This window comes from Pongo pygmaeus, chromosome 2 (assembly GCF_028885625.2).
Source record: "Pongo pygmaeus isolate AG05252 chromosome 2, NHGRI_mPonPyg2-v2.0_pri, whole genome shotgun sequence".
NCBI lineage: Eukaryota > Metazoa > Chordata > Mammalia > Primates > Hominidae > Pongo > Pongo pygmaeus.
The window spans coordinates 108,007,642-108,033,262 of record NC_085930.1 but is presented as its reverse complement, the minus strand read 5'-3'; the positions used below and the strand labels follow the sequence as shown (position 1 = coordinate 108,033,262).

General features: G+C 45.8%; 1 protein-coding gene across 3 annotated transcripts in view; it reads left to right on the top strand.

Annotated features, from left to right (window-relative positions):
- The window catches only part of LIMD1 (LIM domain containing 1), an 88,337-nt gene that overhangs the window by 23,537 nt on the left and 39,179 nt on the right, over nt 1-25,621 (top strand). Inside the window, exons 1-2 of one of the 3 annotated variants that reach the window (XM_054480413.2) lie at nt 11,875-12,202; nt 18,547-18,648. In XM_054480413.2, the coding sequence (XP_054336388.1) occupies nt 12,088-12,202; nt 18,547-18,648 (217 nt within the window). In that variant the 5' untranslated portion in view covers nt 11,875-12,087. Of the gene's footprint in view, nt 1-11,874; nt 12,203-18,394; nt 18,437-18,546; nt 18,649-25,621 lie in introns of those variants that run through there. The other 2 variants (XM_063661972.1, XM_054480410.2) reach the window with 2 other exon arrangements.

Genomic DNA, 25,621 nt, shown 5'->3' with positions numbered 1-25,621 from the left:
ACTGCATGTCAAGCACAGTTGTGCCAGGTGTCTACCTGCTCCATTTCTCCTCCTCCCAGCAGCCCTGCAAAGTGCCCGCTAATTTTCTCTCCTGTTTTGAAGAGGGGAAAACTAAAGCAGAGAGCCACAAGGTCACTCACCTGGTAAGCTGCAGAACTGAACAAAGTGTGCTCGCGAAACTTTCTGTTTGTTCTAAGGAGACAACTGTGGGTGGGTGGACTCTGCTGGAGGCTGTTCCTTGCCTGGCTGGCAGCAACCAAACCTTCTGCTTCTGACTTGCTGGGGAGCAGGAGGACGAGAAGGGCTGTCGGTGGGGAAATTGGAGAGAATACAAAACCTCCGCTCAGCTTTAATAGGCTCCACCAACAATTTTCACTTTGCCTCTTTTCCTTCTCTGGTACAGCCTTCCTCCTCTTTGGTGAATGCAGATTCAGAGCATCTCTAAAATCCACTCTGTGTTACTTCTGAGGAGAATTCGGGATTTTATTTTTTCTGGAAAAATGAAAGGATTTTCATTCTGGTTCCCTTCTGGTTCTGCTGGTTCTGTGTGACGGGGCATCTCACTGCCTGAGGTCACTGACCTCCGAGCCCTTCTTGCCACTCCAGTCATCTCTGCCCCACATGGACACTCTTAGCCGCCTGCTGGAGTTTGTGTTTTCCATGGTTGGAGGGAGGCAGGCGGGCAGTTGAAAGCGTGCTGAGTGGGGAGATGGGAGCAGGGAGCTGCGAGAAGGAGAGAAGCTAAGGTCAGGTTGCATGCGTCATTCATTCATTCCCTCACTCACTTCGTAGACATTTACTGAGTGCCTGCTGTGGGCTTGGCACCTGCTCAGGTCAAAAGGGTGGCTGAGTCCTCAAGGGCCCTGCTGTCCTATGGGGACAGTTCCAATACAGTGTGGTCATTACCCAGTGGAGGAGTGGGGAGGGGCATGGGGCAGGGAAGGAGAGAGCTCAGTCCGGAGAGTCTGGGAGGCCTGGTGAAGAACTCAGGAGGTTTTGTGAAGTGCAGTGTGTGGAATGTGGGTGTCTGTGAGGAGAGTGGTTTTATCTTTTTATGAATTCACTGTGCTAAGGCCTGGAAGGAAACACCTTTCCTAGAAAGGGAGGGAAGGAAATGAACTTTTATGGGGCACCTCTGTGCCAGGAGCAGAGGTAACAGCTTACATGATCTCACTTAATCCTCACCACTACCTTGTGAAATGCGTTTATTGTTACAGCCCATTTGGTGGGTGAAGAAGCTACAACGATGCCCAAGGTCGGATCTGAACCCAGCGCTTACACCAAAACCCACTCTTTACAGTTCCACTGCATGAGGGAGGCTGTGGACGTGGGGAGGAAGGTCTTGCCGCTGGGACCCACCAGGACTGCAGGGTGGTCCTTAGGTTCAGCAAGAGTGGACCCAAATTCTGGGGCTAGTGATGCTGTGATTCCTGATCTGCTTGCTGTTTACCAGGAGTGCTTATTTTGTGAAAAATTATTGCATTGTAAACTTAACAGTATTTAGGCTTTTCTTTATGTATGCATCACTAAAAATGTTTTTTAAAAAACTATACTCTCTAGAAAAGGACAATGAGGTAATGGTTTTGGAAATCGTGAAATGTTTTTGTTGCTTGTCTTATCTAAACGGATTACCAATTGTGTGTATAATAAATGCTAGCTCTTCTTTATTTATCTATTTTTTTTTTCTTGTAGAGACAGAGTCTTACTATAGCCCAGGCTGGTCTTGAACTCCTGGGCTCAAGCAGTCCTCCCGCTTCAGCCTCCTAAAGTTCTGGGATTATAGGCGTGAGCCACTGTGCCCAGCCGCGAGCTCTTCTTTATACTTGAGCTTAGATTGCCAGATTTAACAAATAAAAATACATTTGAATGTCAGATAAACAACAAATAATTTTTAGTATAAATATGTACCATGTGATGGTACTTATACTAAAAATACTTGTTTATCTGATATTCAAATTTGCATGGGACAGTCACTAAAAAATTATTTGTTGCTATGCTTAAATTTGCATTTTAAGGCTGGGCACGGTGAATCACGCCTGTAATCCCAGCACTTTGGGAGGCCAAGACGGGCAGATCACCTGAGGTCAGGAGTCTGAGACCAGCATGGCCAACATGGTAAAACCCCATCTCTACTAAAAATACAAAAATTAGCCGGGTGTGGTGATGGGCACCTGTAATTCCAGCTACTTGGGAGACTGAAGCAGGAGAATCGCTTGAACCTGGGAAGCGGAGGTTGTGATGAGCTGAGATTGCACCACTACACTCCAGCCTGGGCAACAGAGTGAAACTCCATCTAAAAAAAATAATAATAATAACCAACCCCACCTCCGCCCCCAAAAAAGCACATTTTACTGGGCATCCTATATTTTATCTGGCAACCCTAAATTAAGCTGAGACCTGAAGGGAGTAAGGAGTACAACTGAGCCTTATTTGAGAGATCAGAGAATTTCCAGGCCAGATGGAAGGAAATAATCCAGGAGAGAAGCAAATTGGTGGAGGATGTCGGATGGGGTATTCTAAATTGCTGGTGGGAAAACTGAACCAATGTCAAGAGCGGGTATGTGGAGTGACCTGGAAAGGGAGAAGTGATATGAATGTTGCACTACTCAGCCTGCATGATGGGGTCAAGACACTTTCTGCTGGAGGCTGACATTTGTTTTAGTAGTTTATGTTGATGCAAAGATCCTGGGAAACATGCATGATTTTGAACCTTCTCACAAGGAAGGGTGATGTTAAAAGTGAGCTAACTTGAGGAACTGGCTTCAAAATCTGGGCCAATTTGAGCAACAAAATAAATAATGATAGAAGTGTATTGTAACCCAGAGAATAAAATAAATATCCACAAGTCCTTACTGATGATATAAATACGTAAGTGGGGAGAAGGGAAAACTTTTGTACAGAGGATTCCATTAGTAAAATGTAGAAAGAATGATGAAAATGAAGAGGTCAGCATTTGGAAAGACCACTGTAATAGTTGTTGCTGTCAAGAATCATCAATGGGGCTGGGCATGGTGGCTCATGCTTGTAATCCTAGCACTTGGGGAGGCCAAGGTGGGTGGATCACTTGAAGTCAGGCGTTTGAGACCAGCCTGGCCAACATGATGAAACCCCGTCTCTACTAAAAATTAGCTAGAAATCGCTTGAACCTGGGGGGCAGAAGTTGCAGTGAGCCAAGATTGCACCATTGCACTCCAACCTGGGCAACAGAGCAAGACTGTCTCAAAAAACAAACAAACAAAAAGAATCATCAATGGATGCTGCATAGTGGGCAAAAATATGATAAGGAATCTCAAATATTTCTTCATAAAGCTCTTGCTAATTCCAAAGAGAAAAAGAGTAATTTTACAGTGGAGAAATCTGGCCAATACCACCTTAACCAAGTGATCAAGTTAACACCAGCAGTAAAATGTTCTTTTCTGCATGTTGACATCATGTACACCCATGTATGATGTACTGAGGAGGGCACACCATCACTCCTGGGATATTCCTGCCAAAAATGCATATCCTCAGTCTGATCATGAAGAAACATTAGGCAAACCCCAGTTGGGGACAGTGTGCAAGATAATTGGCCTATACTCTTCCAAAGTACCAAGGTCAAGAAAGACAAAGACTGAGGAGCTGTCCCAGGTTAAAGGAGACCAAGAGAGACAAGCACTAAATGCAGTGGATTTAGTTCCAGGATTGAATTCCTCCCTTCCCCTCCCCTCCCCTCTCCTTTTTCCTTTCCTTTTCCCTTTTCTTTCCTTACAGGGTCTTGCTCTGTTGCCAGACTGGACTGCAGTGGTGTGACCATGGCTCACTGCAGCCATGAACTCCCAGGCTCGAACAATCCTCCCACTTCAGCCTCCCAAGTAGCTGGGTCCACAGGCATGTACCACCACACCTGGCTAATTTTTAAAATCTTTTTTATTTTATGTAGAGATAGGGGTCTTACTCTGTTGCCAGGCTGGTCTTGAACTCCTAGGCTCAAGAGATCCTCCCACCTTGGCTTCCCAAAGTGCTAGGATTATAGGTGTGAGCCACTGTGCCTGGCCAACATTTTCATTATTATAGAAACATTTTTATTAGGCAGTGCTACTCCAGAATATGATTTTTAAAAGTTGTGTGGTATTTACTTAACTTTACCTCTGCATTGGATATTTATATTTTCTATTTTTCATATTTAAGTGTTTAATATTTTGATGAGTAGTTTTGCACATTCTTTTTTAAACAACAGCATTTAATAACAGATATACTTCACATTACCATAAATCTATCATTTGAAATTGTGCAATTCAGGCTGGGCGTGGTGGCTCACACCTGTAATCCCAGCACTTTGGGAGGCCGAGGTGGGTGGATCGAGAGGTCAGGAGATCGAGACCATCCTGGCCAACATGCTGAAACCCCGTGTATACTAAAAATACAAAAGTTAGCCAGGCATGGTGGTGTGTGCCTATAATCCCAGCTACTCGGGAGGCTGAGGCAGTAGAATCACTTGAACCAGGGAGTTGGAGGCTGCAGTGAGCCGAGATCACACCACTGTACTCCAGTCTGGCGACAGAGCGAGACTCTATCTCAAAAAAAGAAATTGTGTAATTCACTGGTTTTTAGTATATTCACAGAGTTGTGCAACCTTCACCACTATCTAATTTTAGAAGATTTTTATTATCCCAGAAAATAAACCCTACTCCCACTAGCTGTCACTCCCTGCTCCGCTCTCCTCCAGCTCTGGGCAAACAGGAATCTACTAGCTGTCTCTGTGCACATCTGTTTTGGGGAGAATTTTGAATTTTTTTCCTTAGGAAAAATTCTGTTAAATTACAGTAGTCTGCCCTCATGTGTGGGGGATATAGTCCAAGATCCCCAGTGGATGCCTGAAACTGTGGGTAGTACTGAACCCTACACACACTGTGACTTTTCCTGTACACACATACCTATGATAAACTTTAATTTACATATCAGGCATGGTAAGAGATGAACAACAACAATTATAAAACAGAACAATTATAGCAGTTCACTATGATAAAAATTATGTGAATATGGTCTTTCTCTTTCAAAATATCTTGCTGTACTATACTCACCCATGTTTTGACAATGGTTGACTGAGACTGAGGAAAGGGGAGACTGCTGTATGGGGTCAAATAGTGTGAACTTTTTTAAAGGATTTTTTTTTTTTTTTTTTTTAGGACAGAGTCTCATGCTGTCGCCCAGGCTGGATTGCAGTGGCATGATCTTGGCTCACTGCAACCTCCGCCTCCCAGGTTCAAGCAATTCTCCTGCCTCAGCCTCCCAAGTAGCTGGGACTACAGGCGTGGCTACTGCACCTGGCTAATTTTTGTATTTTTAGTAGAGACAGGGTTTCACCATGTTGGCCAGGCTGGTCTCGAACTCCTGACCTAAGGTGATCCCGCCTTGGCCTCCCAAAGTGCTGCAATTACAGGCGTCGTGAGCCACTGCACCTGGCCTTTTAAAGCTTTTTGATGCATCATGCCAAACTGCCCTCCAGAAAGGTTGCCCACATTTATGCTTCCATTAAGAGTGTATCCTTTCTCTACACCTTGGTGACACTGTTACCATCCTTATTTTCCATCTTTGTCAATCAGGTTAGTGACAAGTGGCATCCCCTCTTTGCATGTGACTCCTAGCAAGGAACACCTTTTTGAATGCTGCTTGGCCATTCCTGTTTCGTATTAGAGTTGAGAAAGCTCATCAGCCTCTGTGTAGAGAGACTCGAAGTGAAGACCCTCGTGAGGAAAAAGGAAGACCAGAAGGAAGGGTATAACCAGTGGCTGCAGGCTGGGCTGCCCTGGCGATAGCTGGAGGAGAGCTTCATGTAGGAGTTGGGGGTGGGGTGCAGGACTTGCTCAGGGGTACTTTGAGCTCCTTGTTTCCCTGTAGAGTGGAGGCCAGGAATCATTTAGGCCAGGGAATAGTAGTGTCCTTGGGCAAAAGTATACCTACAGGCAGTCTGGCAGGGCAAGCTCAAGCTCACAGTGATTGGGAAATTGCATTAGAAACTTCCTTTCCCACTGTGATGAAGCAAGGCCATCGTTGGTTTTGAGGCCGTGTGTGTTTTAATGGCAAGTTCAGAATGAAGAAAGTAGGCTGGCGCAATGACCCCATGGCCCAGAGTGGTCTTAAGTACTTCCTTTGTGGCTTGGTGATGGCTTTACCCATTGATGTGAGAACTACAGAGTGTGTGGGGGAGAGGGCAGAGGCTGGGGATGTCCAGGATGCCAGGTAGGATGCAGGGTGTTGCGTTATCTACATCTGTGGTTCTTGTCCCTGGCTGTGCACTAGAGTCAGCTGGAGAGCTTTGGCCTTACCCCCAAAACAGGACCCTGTCTCTGGAGGTAGTGTGGGGCATTCGCACATTGATTCTGTACAGCCAGACTTGAGAAGTGGGAATCTGATATGCGTGTTAGTCAGGAGCCCAGCAGCAGCCACCCCTGGAGATCTCTTGTGAGCATTTAGAGTGGCTGGGGGAAGGCTGTTGCTGTGATCGTTGGTCTAGCTCTGTCCCAAGGACTTGGCTCCTCTTCAGAACCTGCTGATGCCCAGAGCTGTCCAGGTGCACAGGCAGCGACTTTTGGCCAAGAAAGAGCCTTGCTCAAGCTGTGTTTGGGATAACTCATAAAATTATGTTCCAGGCTGATCCTTCTAGCATCCCTGCAGATGCTGACTGGATGCCCTGACCCTTGCCCCAACCCCTTTCAGCACACAGTAGGTGGTTCATGGCTGTGTGATCTTGCATGATGTCTGGTGGTGTGGTGGGGGCACTGCTCTGGGAGGCCTCCCTTCTTCACTGAGAGGGAAGTGGCACAGAAGAAAGTTGAGATGTGAGATGGGGGTGGGAGCAGGGCCACATTCATTGGCTAGCCTGGTAGAGCCTTTTTATTTAAAACCTTTCCCTCAGGTGGGCATGGTGGCTTACGCCTGTAATCTCAGCACTTTGGGAGGCCGAGGTGGGCAGATCATGAGGTCAGGAGATCGAGATCATCCTGGCTAACACAGTGAAACCCCGTCTCTACTGAAAATAAAAAAAAAAAAAATTAGCCGGGTGTGGTGGCGGGCGCCTGTAGTCCCAGCTACTCAGGAGGCTGAGGCAAGAGAATGGTGTGAACCCAGGAGGCGGAGCTTGCATTGAGCCAAGATCGCGCCACTGCACTCCAGCCTGGGTGACAGAGCAAGAGTCCGTCTCAAAAAAAAAAAAAACCAAAAAACTTTCCATCACAACAGGAGATGCTGACTTGGTCATCGCCCTGGTTGGCTGCGTCCTCAGCCTGGCTGTGGGCAGGAAAGAGGCAGGAATTGTCTTCTAGCCAACTGTCTTGCTAAGGGTGCTCTGCTATCTTCCTTTATTTATTTTTTATTTTTATTTTTTGTAAATCCTGCCTTTGCTGGGAGAGTGGAGTAGGTGCCCCGCAAAGTTCAAATTGTTTTTTGGCTTTGGGTGTGCAGAAGGTGATTTAATACCAATTCAGGGTAACTTATTTCACATGGAACGCTGCCCAGGCCAGGCAGGGTTGTATCTGCAGTTGATCAGTTTTGCTGTGTGTTAATGGTTTTCAGATAATCTTCCTGGAACCACTGCAGGGGGCCAGGACAGCCTAGGAGGCAGAGTGGGCTCTGTCCCACCCTAAACCATAGTGGTTTCTCTTATGTGTGTTATATATAGTTGAGGTTCCATTGATACTTTTTAAAAGAAAAGTGTCTACCCATTTAAATCATTTGAGAACCACTGTTGTGCACAGAGAAAGTTAGGTCAGCCTGACTTATATATATAGCTCACCGATGCCATTAATATGGAGCCTAAACAAACAAGAAATGCCGAGTACCTCACACCAAGTAGATGCCAAATAAGCACAGAACACAGTTGTGTATGTGCCTCTGCCTTTCCTGTCCCTGTGCCTTCACTTACCTAGAACACCTTCCTGCTGACTCTGGTTTTTGAATGTGTTCAGTGCTTATTTGGCATCTACTGTGTGTGAGGCACTCAGCATTTCTTGTTTGTGGGATCCTTTGGGGTTTGAATATGCCCCCCAAAGTTCAAGTATTGGAAACTGAATCCCCAAGGCAACAGTGTTGAGAGGTGGGACCTTTAAGAGGTGATTAGGTCATGAAGGCTCTGCCCTTGTGAATGGATTAATAATGGTATCTCTGGAGCGAGTTCCTGGTAAAAGGGCCCTTGGCAGATACGGGCCCTTCATCCTTGGACTTCCCAGCCTCTAGAACTGTAAGAAATAGATGTCTGCTCTTTATAAATTACCCAGTCTCGGGTATTCCATTATAGCACCACAAAATGGATTAAGACATGGCGATACTAGAATATACAGCCAGAGCCCTGCCCTGGCTTATTTGGCTCAGTAAGCTTATTTGTTTGACTAATATGAGGAGACATATACTGCTAACCCTACCTAGTATAAAACCATAAGCCACAAAAGAGAGGTGGGAGAAATGTTTGAGTAAACCTTGGTGGATCATTGCCTCCTGCTGCACATCTTTTAAAACAGGAAACTGTCCCTTGTTTTTGCCCTTTCCTGTGAGAATATTATGATTTTTAAAAGAATCTTGTATAGCCATTTTGGAAGACAGTTTGGCAGCTTCTTATAAAACTGAACATATTCTTGTTGTATAATCCAGCAGTCACAGTCCTTGGTATTTACCCAAATGAGTTGGAAACTTATGTCCACATAAAAACCTGCACATGGATGTTTATAGAAGCTTATTCATAATGACAAAACTTGGCAAGATGTCCTTCAGTAGATGACTTATCAATAAATGGTTGTATATCCAGACAATGGCATATTATTTAGCACTAAGAAAAAGTGAGCTATTGAGCCATGAAAAGACATGGAGAAACCATAAATGCATGTTAGTAAGTGAGAGAAGCCGATCTAAAAGGCTGCATAGTGTATGATTCCAAAGACAAAAGGCAAAACTTTGGAGAAAATAAAAGGATCAATGGTTGCCAGGGGTTTTTGGGGAGGAACAGATGAATAAGTGGAGCATAGGGGATTTTTAGGGCAGTGAAATTAGTCTGTTTGCTACTGTAATAGTAGATACGTGCCATACACTTGTCCCCACCCATAGAATGTACAGCACCCAGAGTGAACCCACACATGAGCTGTGAACTTTGGGTGATAATGATGTGTCCATGTAGGTTCCTCAGTTGTCACAAGTGTACCACTCTGATGGGGGCTGTTGATAGGGAGGGGGGCTGTGCATGTGTGGGGAAGGGGATATATGGAAATTCTCTGTACCTTTTGCTCAGTTTTGCTGTGAACCTAAAACTGCTCAAAAAAAAAAAAAAAAGTAAATTCATTGAAAAAATACCGGAAGGAGATAGGCCAAAATGATAAATGTCATTTTTTAAAAAATAATTCCCACTGAAGTCTGTTGGCCTATTAACTATTCATGATCTTTCAAAAATCCACTGTGCTCCCCCAGCTCCTTTGGTGTCCCTGAAGCAGAGGCCCTGGGCACACAAACACCTTCTTCTGGGGCCATTCCATGCCCAGGGTTCCAAGGGCCACATTTCTCTGTGCGTAGGGGTGGGCTTGGCCTTCATCTCCTAGCTGCAGCCAAGAAGGAGCTATGCTCCCATCACTGAGCTGGGATCTGGGGATTCACTGGTGCCCCAAAGCCATGAAGATACTAAGTTTTGGGGACAAGCAGAACCGCTGGACCTTTTCTTCCCCCGTACTCCCTTAGCCCCTCTTATAAGTGCAGTAGGCAGACTGGAAAGGACACAGATAAGTCAGCCTGACTTTGCACATTAGATTTAATCTTTGAACTTCAGTTTCTTCATGTATAAAGTGATGATGTTTTATAGAATTATTGTTAAATGAAGAAACACATATAAACTGTCTAGCACCATGTTGGCACTTGTGATGTTTAATAAATACCCATTCTGGGCTGGATGTGGTGGCTCATGACTGTAATCCCAGCACTTTGGGAGGCCAAGATGGGAGGATCACTTGAAGCCAGGAGTTCAAGACCAACTTGGTCAACATAGCGAGAACCCGTCTCTTTTTTATAAAATATAAAATGAAAAAGCCCATTCTAAAGATGGAGCATCAGGGACTGGATGAACCTCCTGCCTTAAAAAACCAAAAAAAAAAAAACAAAAACAAAAACAAAAAATAGGCCAGGCGCGCTAGCTCATACCTGTAATACCAGCACTTTGGGAGGCCGAGGCGGGTGGATCACTTGAGGTCAGGAGTTCGATACCAGCCTGGCCAGCGTGGCGAAACCCCATCTCTACTGAAAATACAAAAATTAGCCAGGCGTGGTGTCGCATGCCTGTAGTCCCAGCTACTCAGGAGGCTGAGGCAGGAGAATTGCTTGAACCTGGGAGGCGGAGGTTGTGGTGAGCCGAGATGATGGTGCCACTGCACTCCAGCCTGGGCGACAGAGCGAGACCCCATCTCAAAAAAATATATGTATATATATGTATATATATATGTATGAACCAAAGGTTTTCAAGACACTGGACATCAAGAAGGTGATTCTTGAGAGATAGGAAGCAAATGAGGTGAGCCCAGTGACAGCCCCAGCTAATTGCCTCGAGAGAATTTCCAGGCCTTGGCACAGGGAGAGAGAAGAGAGGCAGAACCTGGTGGACTCCCTGAGTTGAAAAGGAGCTGAGAGTCTACAGGGACCAAGGCAGCTACTTTGTAGGACTCTAACAAAACCTTTGTGAAGCAATATCTGATAAAGACCTTGTATCTAGAATGTATAAGGAGTTCTCATAACAATAAGAAAAAAAATAGGCAAAAGATTTGGGCACCTCACTAAAGAAGAAAAGGATGACCAATAAGCAGGTGAAAAGATGCTTACACACAACATCAGTTACTAGAGAGATGCAGATTAAAACTACAATGAGATGCTACTGTATAACCTATTAAAATAGAATGGATAACATTTGAAAGACTATTCATGCCAAGTGTTGGCAAGGATGTGGAGAATTTGGAACTCTAATGAACTGCTGGTAGGAATGTAAAATGATATAACTTCTTCAGAAAGCAGTTTGTCAATTTCTTAAACAGTTAATCATCCACCTACCATAAGACCCAGCCATTTCACTCCTAGGCCTTTAGTCAAGAGAAATGCAAATGTATGTCCATTACAAACACTTGTACACAAATCTTGTTGGCATCTTTATTTGTAATAGCCTCAAACTGGAAACAGCTCATGTGCATCAACAAGCAAATGGATAAACAAACTAATACATTCATATGGTGGAATACCACATGGCAGTAAAGAGGAATGAGCTCCTGCTGCATGTAACAACATGTGTGAATCTCAATTTATATTGAGTGAAAGAAACCAGATAAAGTACATAAACCAGATAAAGTACATACTCCAGATTCCATTTATATAAACTAGAAAAGACAAGCTAATCTGTGATGACAGAAAGCAGATCAGTGGTTGCCTGGGGAGAGGAAGAGGAAGGGGGGAGGGATTGCACAAGGCACAAGGACATGGGGAATCTCTGGGGCAGTGGATTTGATCATTGTCTTGATTGTGGTGATGATTTCACAGGTGTATAGAAATGTCACAACATGGGGCTGGGCACAGTGGCTCACGCCTATATTCCCAGTACTTTGGGAGGCCGAGGTGGGCAGATCATGAGGTCAAGAGTTCAAGACCAGCCTGACCAACATGGTGAAACTCTGTCTCTACTAAAAATACAAAAATTAGCCAGGTGTGGTGGCATGTGCCTGTAATCCCAGCTACTCAGGAGACTGAGGCAGGAGAATCACTTGAACCTGGGAGGCAGAGGTTGCAGTGAGCTGAGATCATGCCATTGCACTCCAGCCTGGTGACAGAGCGAGACTCTGTCTCAAAAAAAAAAAAAAAAAAAAAAAAGAAAAGAAAAGAAATGTCACAACATACTGATACAGAAGCAGGGAAGGGAAGTGCTGGGTAGAGGAGGGCATGGTCCCTTGCTAGGGCTCTACCACCAGGGACCTAGGTGAGGACAGGCACTTCTGCCTTTGCACCCAAATATTGCATTTTCCAAGACCATCCCAGCCTGCCTTGCTCCCATCCTGGGCCTATAAAAACCTGAGACCCTAGCAGGGCAGAGACAGAAGCTGCTGGATGGAGGGAGGAACACATCAGTGGAAGAAGATACAAGCAACTGGATGGCAAGAGGATGCCAGGAGCACACCGACAGACACCACCACACCAGCAGGCCATCAACTGGCAGAACGAGGTAGAGTTTGGCTGGGGCAGTCAGAGGAGAACCTGTATGCTCCCCTAGAGGTTTGAGCAGTGGGGCACTGAAGAAGCGAGCCACACTCCCATTGCACACCCTGTGAGAAGGACAAGGGAACTTTTCCCATTTTAATACCAAATTGCACCCTTTAAATAGGTACAGCTTATTACATGCTACTTATATCTCATTAAGGCTGTTTTATAAGAAGATCGCTTGAGCTACAATTTGGAGAATGGGCTAAAGGGGCAGTAAATCTAATTGCAGGGGAAAAATGCCCATCCCTTCCTCTCTTCTCCTAAAAGTGTATTCCTTATTCCTCTTACTTCCCTTCTGATTTTTGAGCTTGGTTGTTATGGTAACACGTGATGATATTTTTTTCTTTCCTCTGTTGGGCATTTATTTAAAATCCTGTGGCATGGGGGGCCCTGGCAAAGCCAAGGGAGGCTAAGAGCCTCTCTTTTTCTTCTTGTTGAGCCTGAGCCTCTCCTCAGCCTGGACCACTTAGTGAACGTACAGATGAGATTGGGCAGCTCACCACCAGTGGTGGCAGGGTCTGGTTTCTACAAGGGCAGGGCCACAGTGCAGTCACCCTGCTCTCCATCCCGTAGCCAGCATCTGGAGAGGGGCTGGCTCCAAATGAGTGAGAGGGAAGTGTTTGTGGGGGGAACGAATGGTTTCCTGAAGGGCAGTCAGAAGGCATGCACCGGCGGGGCCCCTCACAGAAGGGCAGGAGGAGCTGTGGGTCGCCCCCCGGGGAGAGGCCTTGTGATTGAGGTCCCAGGCAGAAAGACGGTTGTGTGTGAGGGACAAGGTAGAGTGGGAGGTGGGCCAGGGTGGGTAGTAGGAGATTGGGGGCAGGGCTGGTCTGGGGTCTGAATCCCCGAGCAGGTGATATGTTATGGGGTGAGGAAGGAGCTCCCCTCATGATGGGGTCAGGGGGCATGTGTGGCAGGAATAGCCACAGCTGCCAACCAGATAGTCATAATGAGACCTTTGAGTTGGAACTGGGGCTCAGATTCCCTCTTTCAAATCTACCCACTGTGCAGCCTTCAGCAAGTGACAGGACCTTTCTGGAACTTGGGTTTTAGACAGGAGATGGCAGCAGCTCCTTCACGTTGAAATCCCCAAGTCTGGCTAGGTGCGGTGGCTCACGCCTGTAGTCCCAGCACTTTGGGAGGCTGAGGCAGGCGGATCACCTGAGGTCAGGAGTTCCAGACCAGCCTGGCCAACATGGAGAAACCCCGTCTCTACTAAAAATACATGGCATGGTGTTGCACACCTGTAATCCCAGCTACTCGGGAGGCTGAGGCAGGAGAATAGCTTGAAACCAGGAGGCAGAGGTTGCAGGGAGTCGAGATCACATGCTGCACTCCGGCCTGGATGACAGAGCGAGACCCTGTCTCAAATAATAATAATAATAATAATAAAAATCCAAAGAATAAAATATCTATGAGTCCATACTGATATACTGCACTCCAGCCTGGCGACAGAGTGAGACTCTGTCTCAAAAAAAAAACAAAAAAAGAAATCCCCAAGTCCAGGGTCTGGCCCGTAGTAGACACATGATTTCCTAGAATGTTAAATTCAGTTTATTGTTTTCCCTACCTTTTCTGTCTAGGAAGTACTTTTAGATCCATTTAGCCACAAGGATGAAATCTTTTTACCTACTTGGCTTCTCATGGGGTCTTCCTCACTCTGTGAGCCATGGTTTCGAACACAGGTGGCTTCCTCGTTTTGTATCTGTGCTAGGTGGTCACTGGTCACAGTGGAGAGAAAGGATGTCAGCAGCCCGAAGGACTCAGCTGCAGGAACAGAAAGTGAGGGACAGCTGAAGGCAGAGGGTCACAGGCCTCAGAGAGAGGAAACCAGAAGAGAGTGTAGCTGAGCAGGGTGTGGAGAGACGGGAGGAAGCCCTGTCGTTGAGAGATAAAGTGGCAGGAAGTCCAGGGGGGCACTGGCTGTTGTCAGAGCATCCACGTGAAGACGCTGGCCATCCTGCCAGCATCTTATGAACAGGGGTGGGAGAGCGTGCTGGATTTCATTCCCCAAACCCTAATAAGTTGCATTTGCTTCTGCAGTCTGGGCCAGCAGCATTGGACTGACACGTGCAATTCATTTCACCTTTCCTTTTTGGTGAGCTGTCTTGCAGGACGGTCCTCTTCATGTGCTCTTGCTGTGGGTGGTGGAAAGGGTGGGCATGCCATGCTAAGCTGCTGAGTCCCCGTGCCCCTCCGCTCTTTGTAGCCAGCATTTTACAGGGGTTAAACAAAGAGGCCACAGCATTTGGGAGTTGTTTTACACCATGTTTGTGAGCAGAATTATATTCACGAGTGCACTGCTTTAACGTTACATGTAGCCTGCTTCGAGTGTGCTTTGGTTGATGCCTGACAAACTAGCTTTTGTTGCTCATTGTAAAGGCTTAGAGTCAGGTCCACCAGGGGACTTATGATGAGTAATCTGGAAGTGGACTTTGTCATTACCAAACAATAACCTAACTCATACCTTGACATTTTGCCATGGACTGATATTCGGCATTTTTCGGAAAGATTTCTCCCCCATCATCACATTTGAATTATGTCATCGCCAGTTCCCAGTAGATGTCCATAGAACCCATTTCTCTGTGTTTAGGTCTGCTGAGGGGACACTAAGTGCACTTTGTCTGTGGCTGGGGGTGTTCAGAGATGAATAAGACTATGGGCCTTGGTATGAAGTGCTTGTGGGGGAACAGACATGTGTGCCCAAGATACAAGGAAGCGGGTGCCAGGTAAGGAAGAAAGAGGAAAGGACTGTGCAGGGAACTATGTGGAATGTGATTAAACTCACCTTGTTTCCTTGAGCACTTGCGGAGGCCACAATTAAGACGTGGCCCTTACTCTGAAGGCACTTGCAATTCACTAGGAGAGGCAGGCCAATGCCCAGGTAACTAGCAACTCACCACAGCATGGCAGGTGCTGTGCCCAGTGGCGGATGCACCACCACCATCACTTCCACATTTGCCCCATCCCAAATACTAGAGGCCCCACTTTCCTCGACCTGGTCCAGTGGCCACTGTACATGGGCCCCTAGCAGCAGCCGTGAACACCACTGCTTTCCAGAGTGATGAGACCGCTTAAAGGAGCCTTAAAGATGAGTGGTAATGCCTGAACCCTGTTGTGTTTATGCTTTGCTGCTAGGTGGGCCCCACAGCTCCATGTGTGCCAGCAAGAGAAATGCAGTTTGCCTGGAACTGTATTTTCTACCTTGAGAGCATAAGGTACTTAAGTTGTATATAAAAATCATTAGACAGAAAGAAATGCTGATGCCTCTGAATTACTTGATGCTTTCAGTTTCATACTGGTGGGGGCTCCCTGTTGACTTTGCTGCTTGCAAGGAACAGAAATGCCAGCTGTCAGTAATCTTATCTGCCTGCCACCCTCCCCTCCTCAGGCACATATACATGCACACACATGCATTTCATAGCCATTAAAGAGAAGATGGAAGGGAGAAGGCAGGCAGGAACTTTTTGAGGGTGTTGGAAATATTCTATATCTTGATTTGGGTTTGCTTTACGTAGATCATTTGTCAAAACTCATTGAATGGTAGACTTATACTTTTCGTGTCTGTTTGTGAATTTTACCTGGAAAAAAATAAGCCTAAGCAAATAAATAATGAACTCTAGTTAATGATGGGGAGGCTTTAGTGTTTGGGGTGAAGTTGCTGCTTGCAACTTTGAAATGCATCAAGAATGGGATGGATTGTTGGATTGATTGAGGAATGGATAGCAAAATGTTAATTATAGAATTGGGATGGTGAGTATATGGGTACCCTCTGTATAATTCTTTCAACTTTTCTGCATGTTTGAAAATGTTGAAACAGAAGAAGAACTGCAGATAACCAATACTTGTGCCCTCTTGAGCTTTCTATAAATGAATTTCTCCAATGGCCAATTTCTTGTCTGTTTCCTACAGACTGCTTCACCCTGCTTCCTCCTTAAACCTGTTGGTGTGGGGGAATTTCATGAAGGATGTGTTAGCTTGGACTTCCTTTGATGGTGATGCAGTTTATCAATTTAAAATGATATGAACTCTGAAACACAGGGCTTTCTACCCTGTGGGCAGAAGGCTGGGGATTTGCAGCCTGAGAATAGCCTGGCAGATTGGAGTCAGAGTTAGAAAATGATGCCTGAGCTCCTCCTGACCAAAGGATGCCAGCTGGCTACCTTGCTGGGTGCTAGGGGAGCAATTGATATTTATAAAATCTGTGAAGTTGATTTTTCAAAAATTTTAACATTATATAATGTATTTGAACATATTCAAAAACTTTTTTGAGATGACCTTTTAAAATCTGTAAAGTAATGAATGCCTGCTGTCTTATAAAAAAACTACAGAAAATGTAAAGAAATAAGGCCAGCTACAGTTTTACAGCATAAAGAAACTACAGTTTTACAGCATAAAGATTCCTCTGTGAATCTTTTTTCATCTTGTGCATTGTTTACATAATTGTGCTGTCTTTCATTTGACTGTAATGGGGGAGTTCTTTGGGAGGGAGACTCGAAGGCCTCCTTGATGTGGACGGGCCCGGAGCCTGGGCTGCTGCTGTAGGGGTTCTGGGCTGGTCTAGCCTGAGACCTCCAGCCTGTTCACAGAGCCCATGTGAGATCCTGAGAGGCCCAGAACTTCTTAGACAGCTCTTTTTAAGCTGAAGGCACTTTTTGCAGGAGGCAGTAACATGATTGTCATCCTTATAATTTGCCTGTTAATTGAGCATTTCCCAAATATGGGGCCCTGCACTAAGTACTTTGCACATATTCTCTTACAGTAACCCTACGAGGGGGCCACTGTTGTCCCCATTTTCTAGCCCAACATCGGAGTTTAATTAGTCTGCGCTTGTCACATAGCTAGTAAATTGTGGAGCTGTTTTAGACCAGGTGTCCCAATAAGCACTTTGTAGTTGAGGCATGTTAACTTTTTAGAACTTTTTGGTTTACAAAGCAACTCTTTTAATTGCTGCTCCTGGGAATATGCAGGGCAGATGGAAGGAACCTCTATTTCCTAATTAAGAAACGGACACCCAGAGAGCCGATCACCACTAATCCAAACTACAGGAGTCACGGGTAGGTGGGAGGCTCAAGGTTAGAACCTGGCTCTTTACATTTGTTTTTTCAGGCCAGGCGCGGTGGCTCATGCCTGTCATCCCAGCACTTTGGGAGGCCGAGGCAGGCGGATCACCTGAGGTCAGTAGTTTGAGACCAGCCTGGCCAACATGGTGAAACCCTGTCTCTACTGAAAATACAAAAATTAGCTGGGCTTGGTTGTGCATTCCTGTAGTCCTAGCTACTTGGAAGGCTGAGGCAGGAGAATCACTTGAACCCAGGAGGCGGAGGTTGCAGTGAGCCAAGATTGCACCACTGCACTCCAGCCCAGGTGACAGAGTGAGACTCTGTCTCAAAAAAAGATCTCTCTCTCTCTCTCTCTCTCGATGGATGATCTCCCTATGTTGCCCAGGCTGGTGTTGAACTCCTGGCCTCAAACAGTCTGAGGAAGGAATCGTGAGGCAGGCTGAGATGAAAGCCTCAGGACTTGAGTGAACATAAGGGCAGGAGTAGAATGTACTAGGTAGGGGCCCATCAGCAAAGGCTGGGCTAAGACCCTGTGGGACTTGTTAGGGGGTGAGGAGCTGCTGGTGGAAGGGCAGGGAAGAGCACTTGCTTGCAGTCTGACAAACCTGGGGCTTGGGGTGTGATATACTTTTTGTAAAAATTGAGGTTACTAAATCCTAGTTGGTGGTTCCCACTGAAAATTAAAGGAAATAAATAATTTAGTTGGAATTGTCTGGCCAGGCATGGTGGCTCACACCTGTAATCCTAGCACTTTGGGAAGCCGAGGCAGGAGGATTGCTTGAGCCTAGGAGTTCAAGACCAGTCTGGGCAACATATCGAGACCCCCATCTCAAAAAAAAAAAAAAAAAAAAAAAGGAAGAAAAAAGAAATTGCCCAACCTGCATGCTTGGCATATTATAGTGATGGTGCAATCTTTCTGAACTGTCTTTATAAACAGTGGGAACCTTCGAAAGCTTTGGGTGGGGTGAGGGAGGGAGTTGACCAAGCCCAGGAATTCTGAACATTAGCATAACAGTGGGGCAGGGAAAGTGGGACCTGAAGTCCAGCCTGGTAGCTGTTTTCTGCAGTTGAAAGAGTGACAGAGAGAGAGGGAGAGAAAGACACTTCAAATGAGTCATCCACTGGATTTGGTGGTGGGCTGGCCATGGGGAGGGATGGTATTATGCTTTGTTCATTGGCTTTTTTATGACTCAGTTTACACTGGTTCCCTCCTGACTCACTGATGTTTCTTTTGTCCTTGCAGGAGCCTGTGTGAAATGCAGCAAAGGGGTGTTTGGGGCTGGCCAGGCCTGTCAGGCCATGGGGAACCTCTACCATGACACATGCTTCACCTGTGCAGCTTGCAGTAAGTGTGGGTGTGGGTGTCGGGTGTGTGGGGGATGCGTAAGGAACATGGGAACCGAGAAAGGGAGGAGAGAGAAGATCATCTTTCCGGAGACAGTTGGCCCATGGCCCTCCTCAGCCCCACGGAAAAGCCAGACAGTGTCTTTTACAGCAGGGTTTCTTACTACCAACAGAGGCCGATCAGGACACGGTGACTTAACACAATACCAAAGATTGCCTGTGATTCTGGTGATAAGTTGAATGAGTTCAGAGTGATCCCTAATCACATCAGGTTTGAAATATGTAAGAAGAGGTTTCAGAAGATTTGGGAGGAAGTGCTGGGATTCACCATGTCTACACTATTTGTGAGTTCTCTCCCCCACTGTGGAGACCAGCCAACCAAAAGTGATTAGTCAGTCAGCTACCCCAGTGTGAGGTGGAGGTGGGTGTCCTTTATTACTCTGTAACCACCTCCCTCACCTAATCTTTGATTTGGAGGCTGCTGTATGAGCATGAGGTGTGTGTGCATGCCACCTGTGTGCTGATGCCTACCTAGCACACGCCTGTGGGCATCTTTATACTCCAGTACATGCATTATAATTCAAGCAGCCCATCAGGAGTCTGGATTGAATGGATGGCAGCTACCCCCGTGGAAGATTCTAACACATTGCATGCTTGCCAAGTCTGACCAAGTTATGGATTTTGCTTGTTTTCTGTCTCTATCAAAGATTAATTTTGAGGAGTATTTTTGGAAAATGTCCTGCCTATATTCTCAATCCTATACTGAGGCTAGCAGCTCTCAACTAAAAGGGAATGTTACAGCCGAGTCACAGGGTGTCAGGAACAAAGGGGTCTTTCTAACCATCTGGACTCGTGGTTTGCAATCCTGGCTGCTCATTAGAATCACCTGTGGAGACTTTAAAACCCTGCTAATCAGAATCAGAGCTAAATCCTAATCTGATAGGATTAGCTAGGAACCTCAATCTGATTCTGCTAATCAAGGGTGGGGCCAGGGCATCACCCTTGGAATTTCTAGAGTGAGGCAAATGTATTAATTTTTTCTTTTTTTTTTGAGACGGAATCTCGCTTTGTCGCCCAGGCTGGAGTGCAGTGGTGCTATCTCAGCTCACTGCAACCTCCGCCTCCTGGGTTCAAGCGATTCTTTTGCTTCAGCCTCCCGAGTAGCTGGGACTACAGACGTGCACCAGCACACCCAGCTAATTTTTGTATTTTTAGTAGAGACGGGGTTTCACCATGTTGGCCAGGATTGTCTTGATCTCTTGACCTTGTGATCCACCTACCTCGGCCTCCCAAAGTGCTGGGATTACAGGCGTGAGCCACTGCGCCCACCCAAGTGGGGCAAGTGTACTTTTTCACAGCTTCTCAGATACTTCCAGGGTGTGATCAGGGCTGACTACCATTGGTTTGGGGAGCCTCATTTTGGATCCTTCTGGAGAAGGGAAGGGGAAGAACTTGCTCACAGCCAGAGATCCTAATTCCCAGTATAAAATTAACCAGTGCATGTGGTTAACCAGTGGCCTCCTAATCTGCTGAGCCTTGATGGTCCAGGCAGATGCCTGAGTTCTGAACCTCATGCTTCAGTCCTCACTGCAATTTCCCCTAGAACACATGCCTGAGAGTTTATGGTTTACACATTGATCAGTGTTCACCTGTGTAGGGAAAGACTTTGAGAATGTCCGCAGTGGAAATCTAGGAGTGGTCTGGTTATCGAATTCTCTGGATCTCTGGGCCTTTCCTTGTTTTTGAGCTAAGTTGCACTCTGTAAGTTGTAGAATATTGATGGTAACAAACACAATTCTTGTCTATAGCAATGCAGACTGTCTGGTGGAGGTGCAGTTGTTGATTGTTGCCCTGTGGAGATTGACCAGTTTTGCAATCTATTAAGCAAATTGATTTCAACATTCCTGATGGCCTATGGTTCTTTGAATTCTCCCAATTATACCACTTATTGGTTCCTTTATTAATTAATGAGTTAAATAAAGTCTTTGGCACATATTTGTGTTTTATCTGTGTGGGAGTTGTGTTTAGGCCCTCCTTTATTTATTTATTTATTTAGTTAAATTTTAATTTTAGTTTTAGATTCAAGAGGTGCAGGTTTGTTACAAAGGTATATTGTGTGAATCTGAAGTTTGAGCTTCCATTGGTCCTGTCACCCACACAGTGAACATAGTACCCAGTAGAAAGTTTTTCAGCTATTTGGTTTTCTGTTTCTTGTGTTTCTATGTTGCTGCAAAGGACATGATGTCATTTTTTTTATGGCTGTGTAGTATTCCGTGGTGTATATGTACCACATTTTCTTTATTCAGTTACTGCTGATGGGCACCTAGGTTGATTCCATGTCTTTGCTATTGTGAATAGTGTGGTGATAAACATACGAGTGCAGGTATCTTTGGTAGAAGATTTACTTTTCTTTGCATATATATCCAGTAATGGGATTACTGGGTCAAATGGTAGCTCTATTTTTAGTTCTTTGAGAAATCTCCTAACTGTTTTCCACAGTGGCTGAACTAATTTACACTCCCACCAACAGTGTATAAGCATTGCCTTTTCTCTATAGCCTTGCCAAAATCTACTTTTTGACTTTTTAATAATGGCCATTTTGTGGTTTTGATTTGCATTTCTTTGATGATTAATGATGTGGAGGTTTGTTTTGTTTTGAGATGGGGTCTCACTGTGTCATCCAGGCTGGAGTGCCATGATGTAACTGTAGCTCACTGCAGCCTTGAACTCAAGCAACCCTTCTGCCTTAGCTTCTGAGTAGCTGGGACTGCAGGCATGTGCCACCATGCCCAGCTAATGTTTTAAAATTTTTGTAGAGACAGAGGTCTCACTGTGTTGCCCAGGCTGGTCTCAAGCTCCTGACTTCTGGTGATCCTCCCACCTCAGCCTCCCACAGGGCTGGGATTACTGGCATGAGCCACCACACCTGACCCTTGAGCATTTTTTCATGTTTGTTGGCCGCTTGTATCAGATCTTTGTTTACAATTTATCTTTGACCTTTGACTCCTGCAACGGTTTCTCAATACTTGCTCTATTTTTCAGGAAAAAGAAAATAAATATTAAGGAGAGGCTGTTTTCCACCTCAAGCAGTTACCATTTGAATTAGGGAAGCTGTTGGTGAGGGAAAACCAATTGATGAGTGTCTTAGTCTGTTTGGCCTGTTATAACAAAGTACCATACACTGGTTGGCTTATAAACAATAGAAATGTGTTTCTCACAGTTCTAGAGGCTGGGAAGTCCAAGATCAAGGTGCTGGCAGATGAAGTGTCTGTTGAGGGCCCACTTCCCGGGCACTCATATGGTAGAAGGGGAGCTCTCTGGGATCTCCTTTATAAGGGCACTAATCCCATTCCTGAGGGTTCCATCTCATGAGAATCACCTCCCAAAGGCCCTACCCCCTAATCCCATCACCTTGGAGGTTAGGATTTTTTTTCTTTTTTTGAGATGGAGTTTTGCTCTTATTGCCCAGGCTGGAGTGCAGTGGCGCAGTCTCAGCTTACTGCAACCTCCGCCTCCTGGGTTCAAGCGATTGTCCTGCCTCAGCCTCCCAAGTAGCTGGGATTACAGCCATGCACCACCAAACCTGGCTAATTTTTATATTTTTAGTAGAGACAGGGTTTCTTCACGTTTGTCAGGCTGGTTTTGAAGTCATGACCTCAGGTGATCTACCTGCCTCAGCTTCCCAAAGTGCTGGGATTACAGGCGTGAGCCACCGTGCCCGGCCAGAGGTTAGGATTTTAACATAGGAATTTTAGGGGGACATAGACATTCAGCCCATTGCAGATGAGTCTGTGGGTTCCACCCATGGCTGCTAGAGTGGCTGTCTATTTCTTAATGGATTGAGTTTCTCTTTCTTCAAATTGTGACAAGCACAGACACTTAAGACAGACCTGGTTTGGGTTTTTGATTGGTCTAGCATTGAAGGCCTTTGTGGTCTTGTCCCTGTCTTATCACTTCCTGTTTCCTATTCCAGTCAAACTGAATTTCTCTTTTTCACTTCCATGCCTCTGATCACATTGTTATCTAGAATAGCCTCTCCCCATTCACTTAATACATTTCTCTGTCCAGTCTTATGACTCAGCTCAAATGCCTCCTCTTCCAGGAAGCCTTCCCTGTTTCCTTAGCAGGAAGAGACTTCTGAATTTGGTGCACTCTGCTTTCTTCTTTTTTTTTTTTTTTTTTTTTTAAAGACGGATCTCACTCTGTTGCCCAGGCTGGAGTGCAGTGGCGTGATCTCGGCCCACTGCAACCTCTGCCTCCCAGGTTCAAGTGATTCTCCTGCCTCTCAGCCTCCTAAGTAGCTGGAACTACAGGCATGTACCACCAGGCCCGGCTAAGTTTTGTATTTTTCGTAGAGACAGCGTTTCACCATGTTGGCCAGGCTGGTCTTGAACTCCTGACCTCAGGTGATCTGCCTGCCTTGGCCTCCCAAAGTGCTGGAATTACAAGCTCAAGCCACCACGCCCGACCCTTGTTGGTGTTATTACATAGATGGCGAACCGCACTCTCTGTGGATCCATTGCCAGCAAACCAGGCCCTAGAACAGAGTTGCTGAAGGAATGAGGATTCGGATTTTGTCAAAAAGTGAGTGCAGGGGCATTGCTGTTTGCCCTGGGGCTGCACACCCTCCTGCTGTGTGAATGTCCCACTTCCTCTCCAGTTCCAAAGAGCAGTTGGAATGTTGGAGACTGGGCATGTGTCTCAGCAGCTTCTCTTAGACACTGGAGGTGACTTGTCTTTTTTCAGTTACCAGATTGCTGCGGTTTACCTCAGCTTTCAGCAGAAGGAGGCACCCAGGAGCTCTATGTCTCAGCTCTGCAGGTCCTGAGTGTGTCTCTGTGAGCCTCAACACCATGGAGACGGCACAGCTGGGGGTCTGGGTGCATCTAGGGCATCCCCTCCTTCTTAGAAGAGAAAATGGGGGCAGACAGGGAAAGAGAATTTCTCAAGGTCAAAAACCTGTCTATGGAGCTGGCATGGAATCCAGACCTCTTGAATCTATGCTCACCTGTACTTCCTTGTTTTTCTGGTTCTCCCTCCTCTGATTTATTTCCACCTAGTCAAGCAAAAATAAGTGTTTTCTTTGTTCTTTATCTTATCTTGGTTATTGATAGAGTCTGGTGAGTGTGTGTATTTCTGAACATGTTTGTATATGTATCTTTTCTATTTTCCCATTTCACTTATGAAAATCTCGTTTAAAACACTGTATATAGTATGTAAAGCCAGATTTTATATATATTTTATTTTATTTATATTTTTTATATATATATAGCATATGGCATATGGAGGTATCTGTTGGTATATACACATACTTCTTGAGGTCCATTGATACTGCATTAAAACATAGTATTGGGATACTGTTAAGCTCATACACATTTACAAATCCAGGGCAAATCCAGGCAAATCCAGGCAAATCCAGGGCCTGACTAGTTTGGTAAAGATACAACAAGCCACTGTTATTTTAGGCAGTTTATTACTTACATAGGCAACACAAAGAATGTGTCAAAGGTACCATCTTCCTGGGTCCTTGTCCCATACACTGAAGAGGATGACACTGAAGCAAAAGGGGCTGATGACTGCCACACAAGTGGGATTTTGAGAAGCAATTTTAGACTGCAGCTAAGTGGTCTCGGAGCCCACAGTTCTGTTCTGAGAGGCAGGCAGAAATCCCCATACCTCATTAGAGATAAGACACTGTCTGGTGACAGGCTCCTGGGGGAATAGGGAGGTGAATGAGAGACAGCCGTGCATCTTTTTATGTTCTGGAAGCCTACAAGGTATTCCACCAAGATTCAGGCAAACCTTTGCATACATGGCTATGTGCAGTTCTCCCAGGCACCGTGGCAGGTTCCCTTACACGGATATGCACATTTCCCCATCTGCTGATGAGAAGCAGCAATGGGGAAAGCTGTGAGAAAATTGTATCTTTTTTTTTTTTTTTTTTTTTTTGAGACAGGGTCTTGCTCTGTTGTACAAGCTGGAGTGCAATGGTGTGATCACAGCTCACTGCAGCCTTGAACTCCTGGGCTCAGGCAGTCCTCCTACCTCAGCCTCCTGAGTAGCTGGGATTACAGACATGCACCACCATGTTTGGCTATTTTTTATTATTTTTTGTAGAGACAGGGTCTTGCTATGCTGCCCAGGCTGATCTCGAACTCCTGGGCTCAAGCAGTCTGTCTGCCTTGGCGTCCCAAAGTGCTAGGATTATAGGCATGAGCCACCACATCTGGCCGCTGCAAAGAAAATTTTATAGACAGAAACCTGTTATGTTAGCATTGTAGCTCAGCTACTGTCACTTTTATGTTTTCCTTGCCAGTTTTTCTCCAAGTTTATATACATTTTTTAGAGTTGTGATCGTAGTATATAAACAGTGTTGTATCCTTTTCAATTTAACGTCATGTCATAGTTCATAATAATAATTTTAAGTTACATGGTAATCGATGAGTCGTGCCACAGTTAATGGCTGGTTTGCAGGTTGTTACACACAGCCCCAGCCAGCGTCTTCGTGCAGCATCTTTCCTTCCTTCTGTGGGATTGTTTCCTTGGTGCTCGTTCCAGCAGTAAGCATCAGGTTGTGGTGTGGGTGTTTGTGTGGTTTGTTCAAGTTCCCTTCTTCCTTGTTGTGCTCCTTGGGCTGGGAATGTTTGGTTGCCATGGAGATGAGTGCTGTGGGTCTCCCTCCTCCCCCCTCAGGCTCTGCCCACCCCAGGCGGCCATGCCCCCCCCACTGGCACTGGACACTCTCAGGAAGCTGTTGGCACACCCTGGAGTGGGAGGGAGGTCCGTGGAGAGGACAGGAGTGGCCTTTGTTGGCAGCTGTGTCTATTTACATGTCAAGTGGCCTGTCTGAGGGAGGCTGGCTCCCACCTGTGCCTCAGAAGCAGCAGCATGAGAGGAGGAACAACATGCTGACCTGTGGGGTTGAGTGGACTTCTCAGCACCTTCAAGAATAGTCTGAGAGGCCAGGCGTGGTG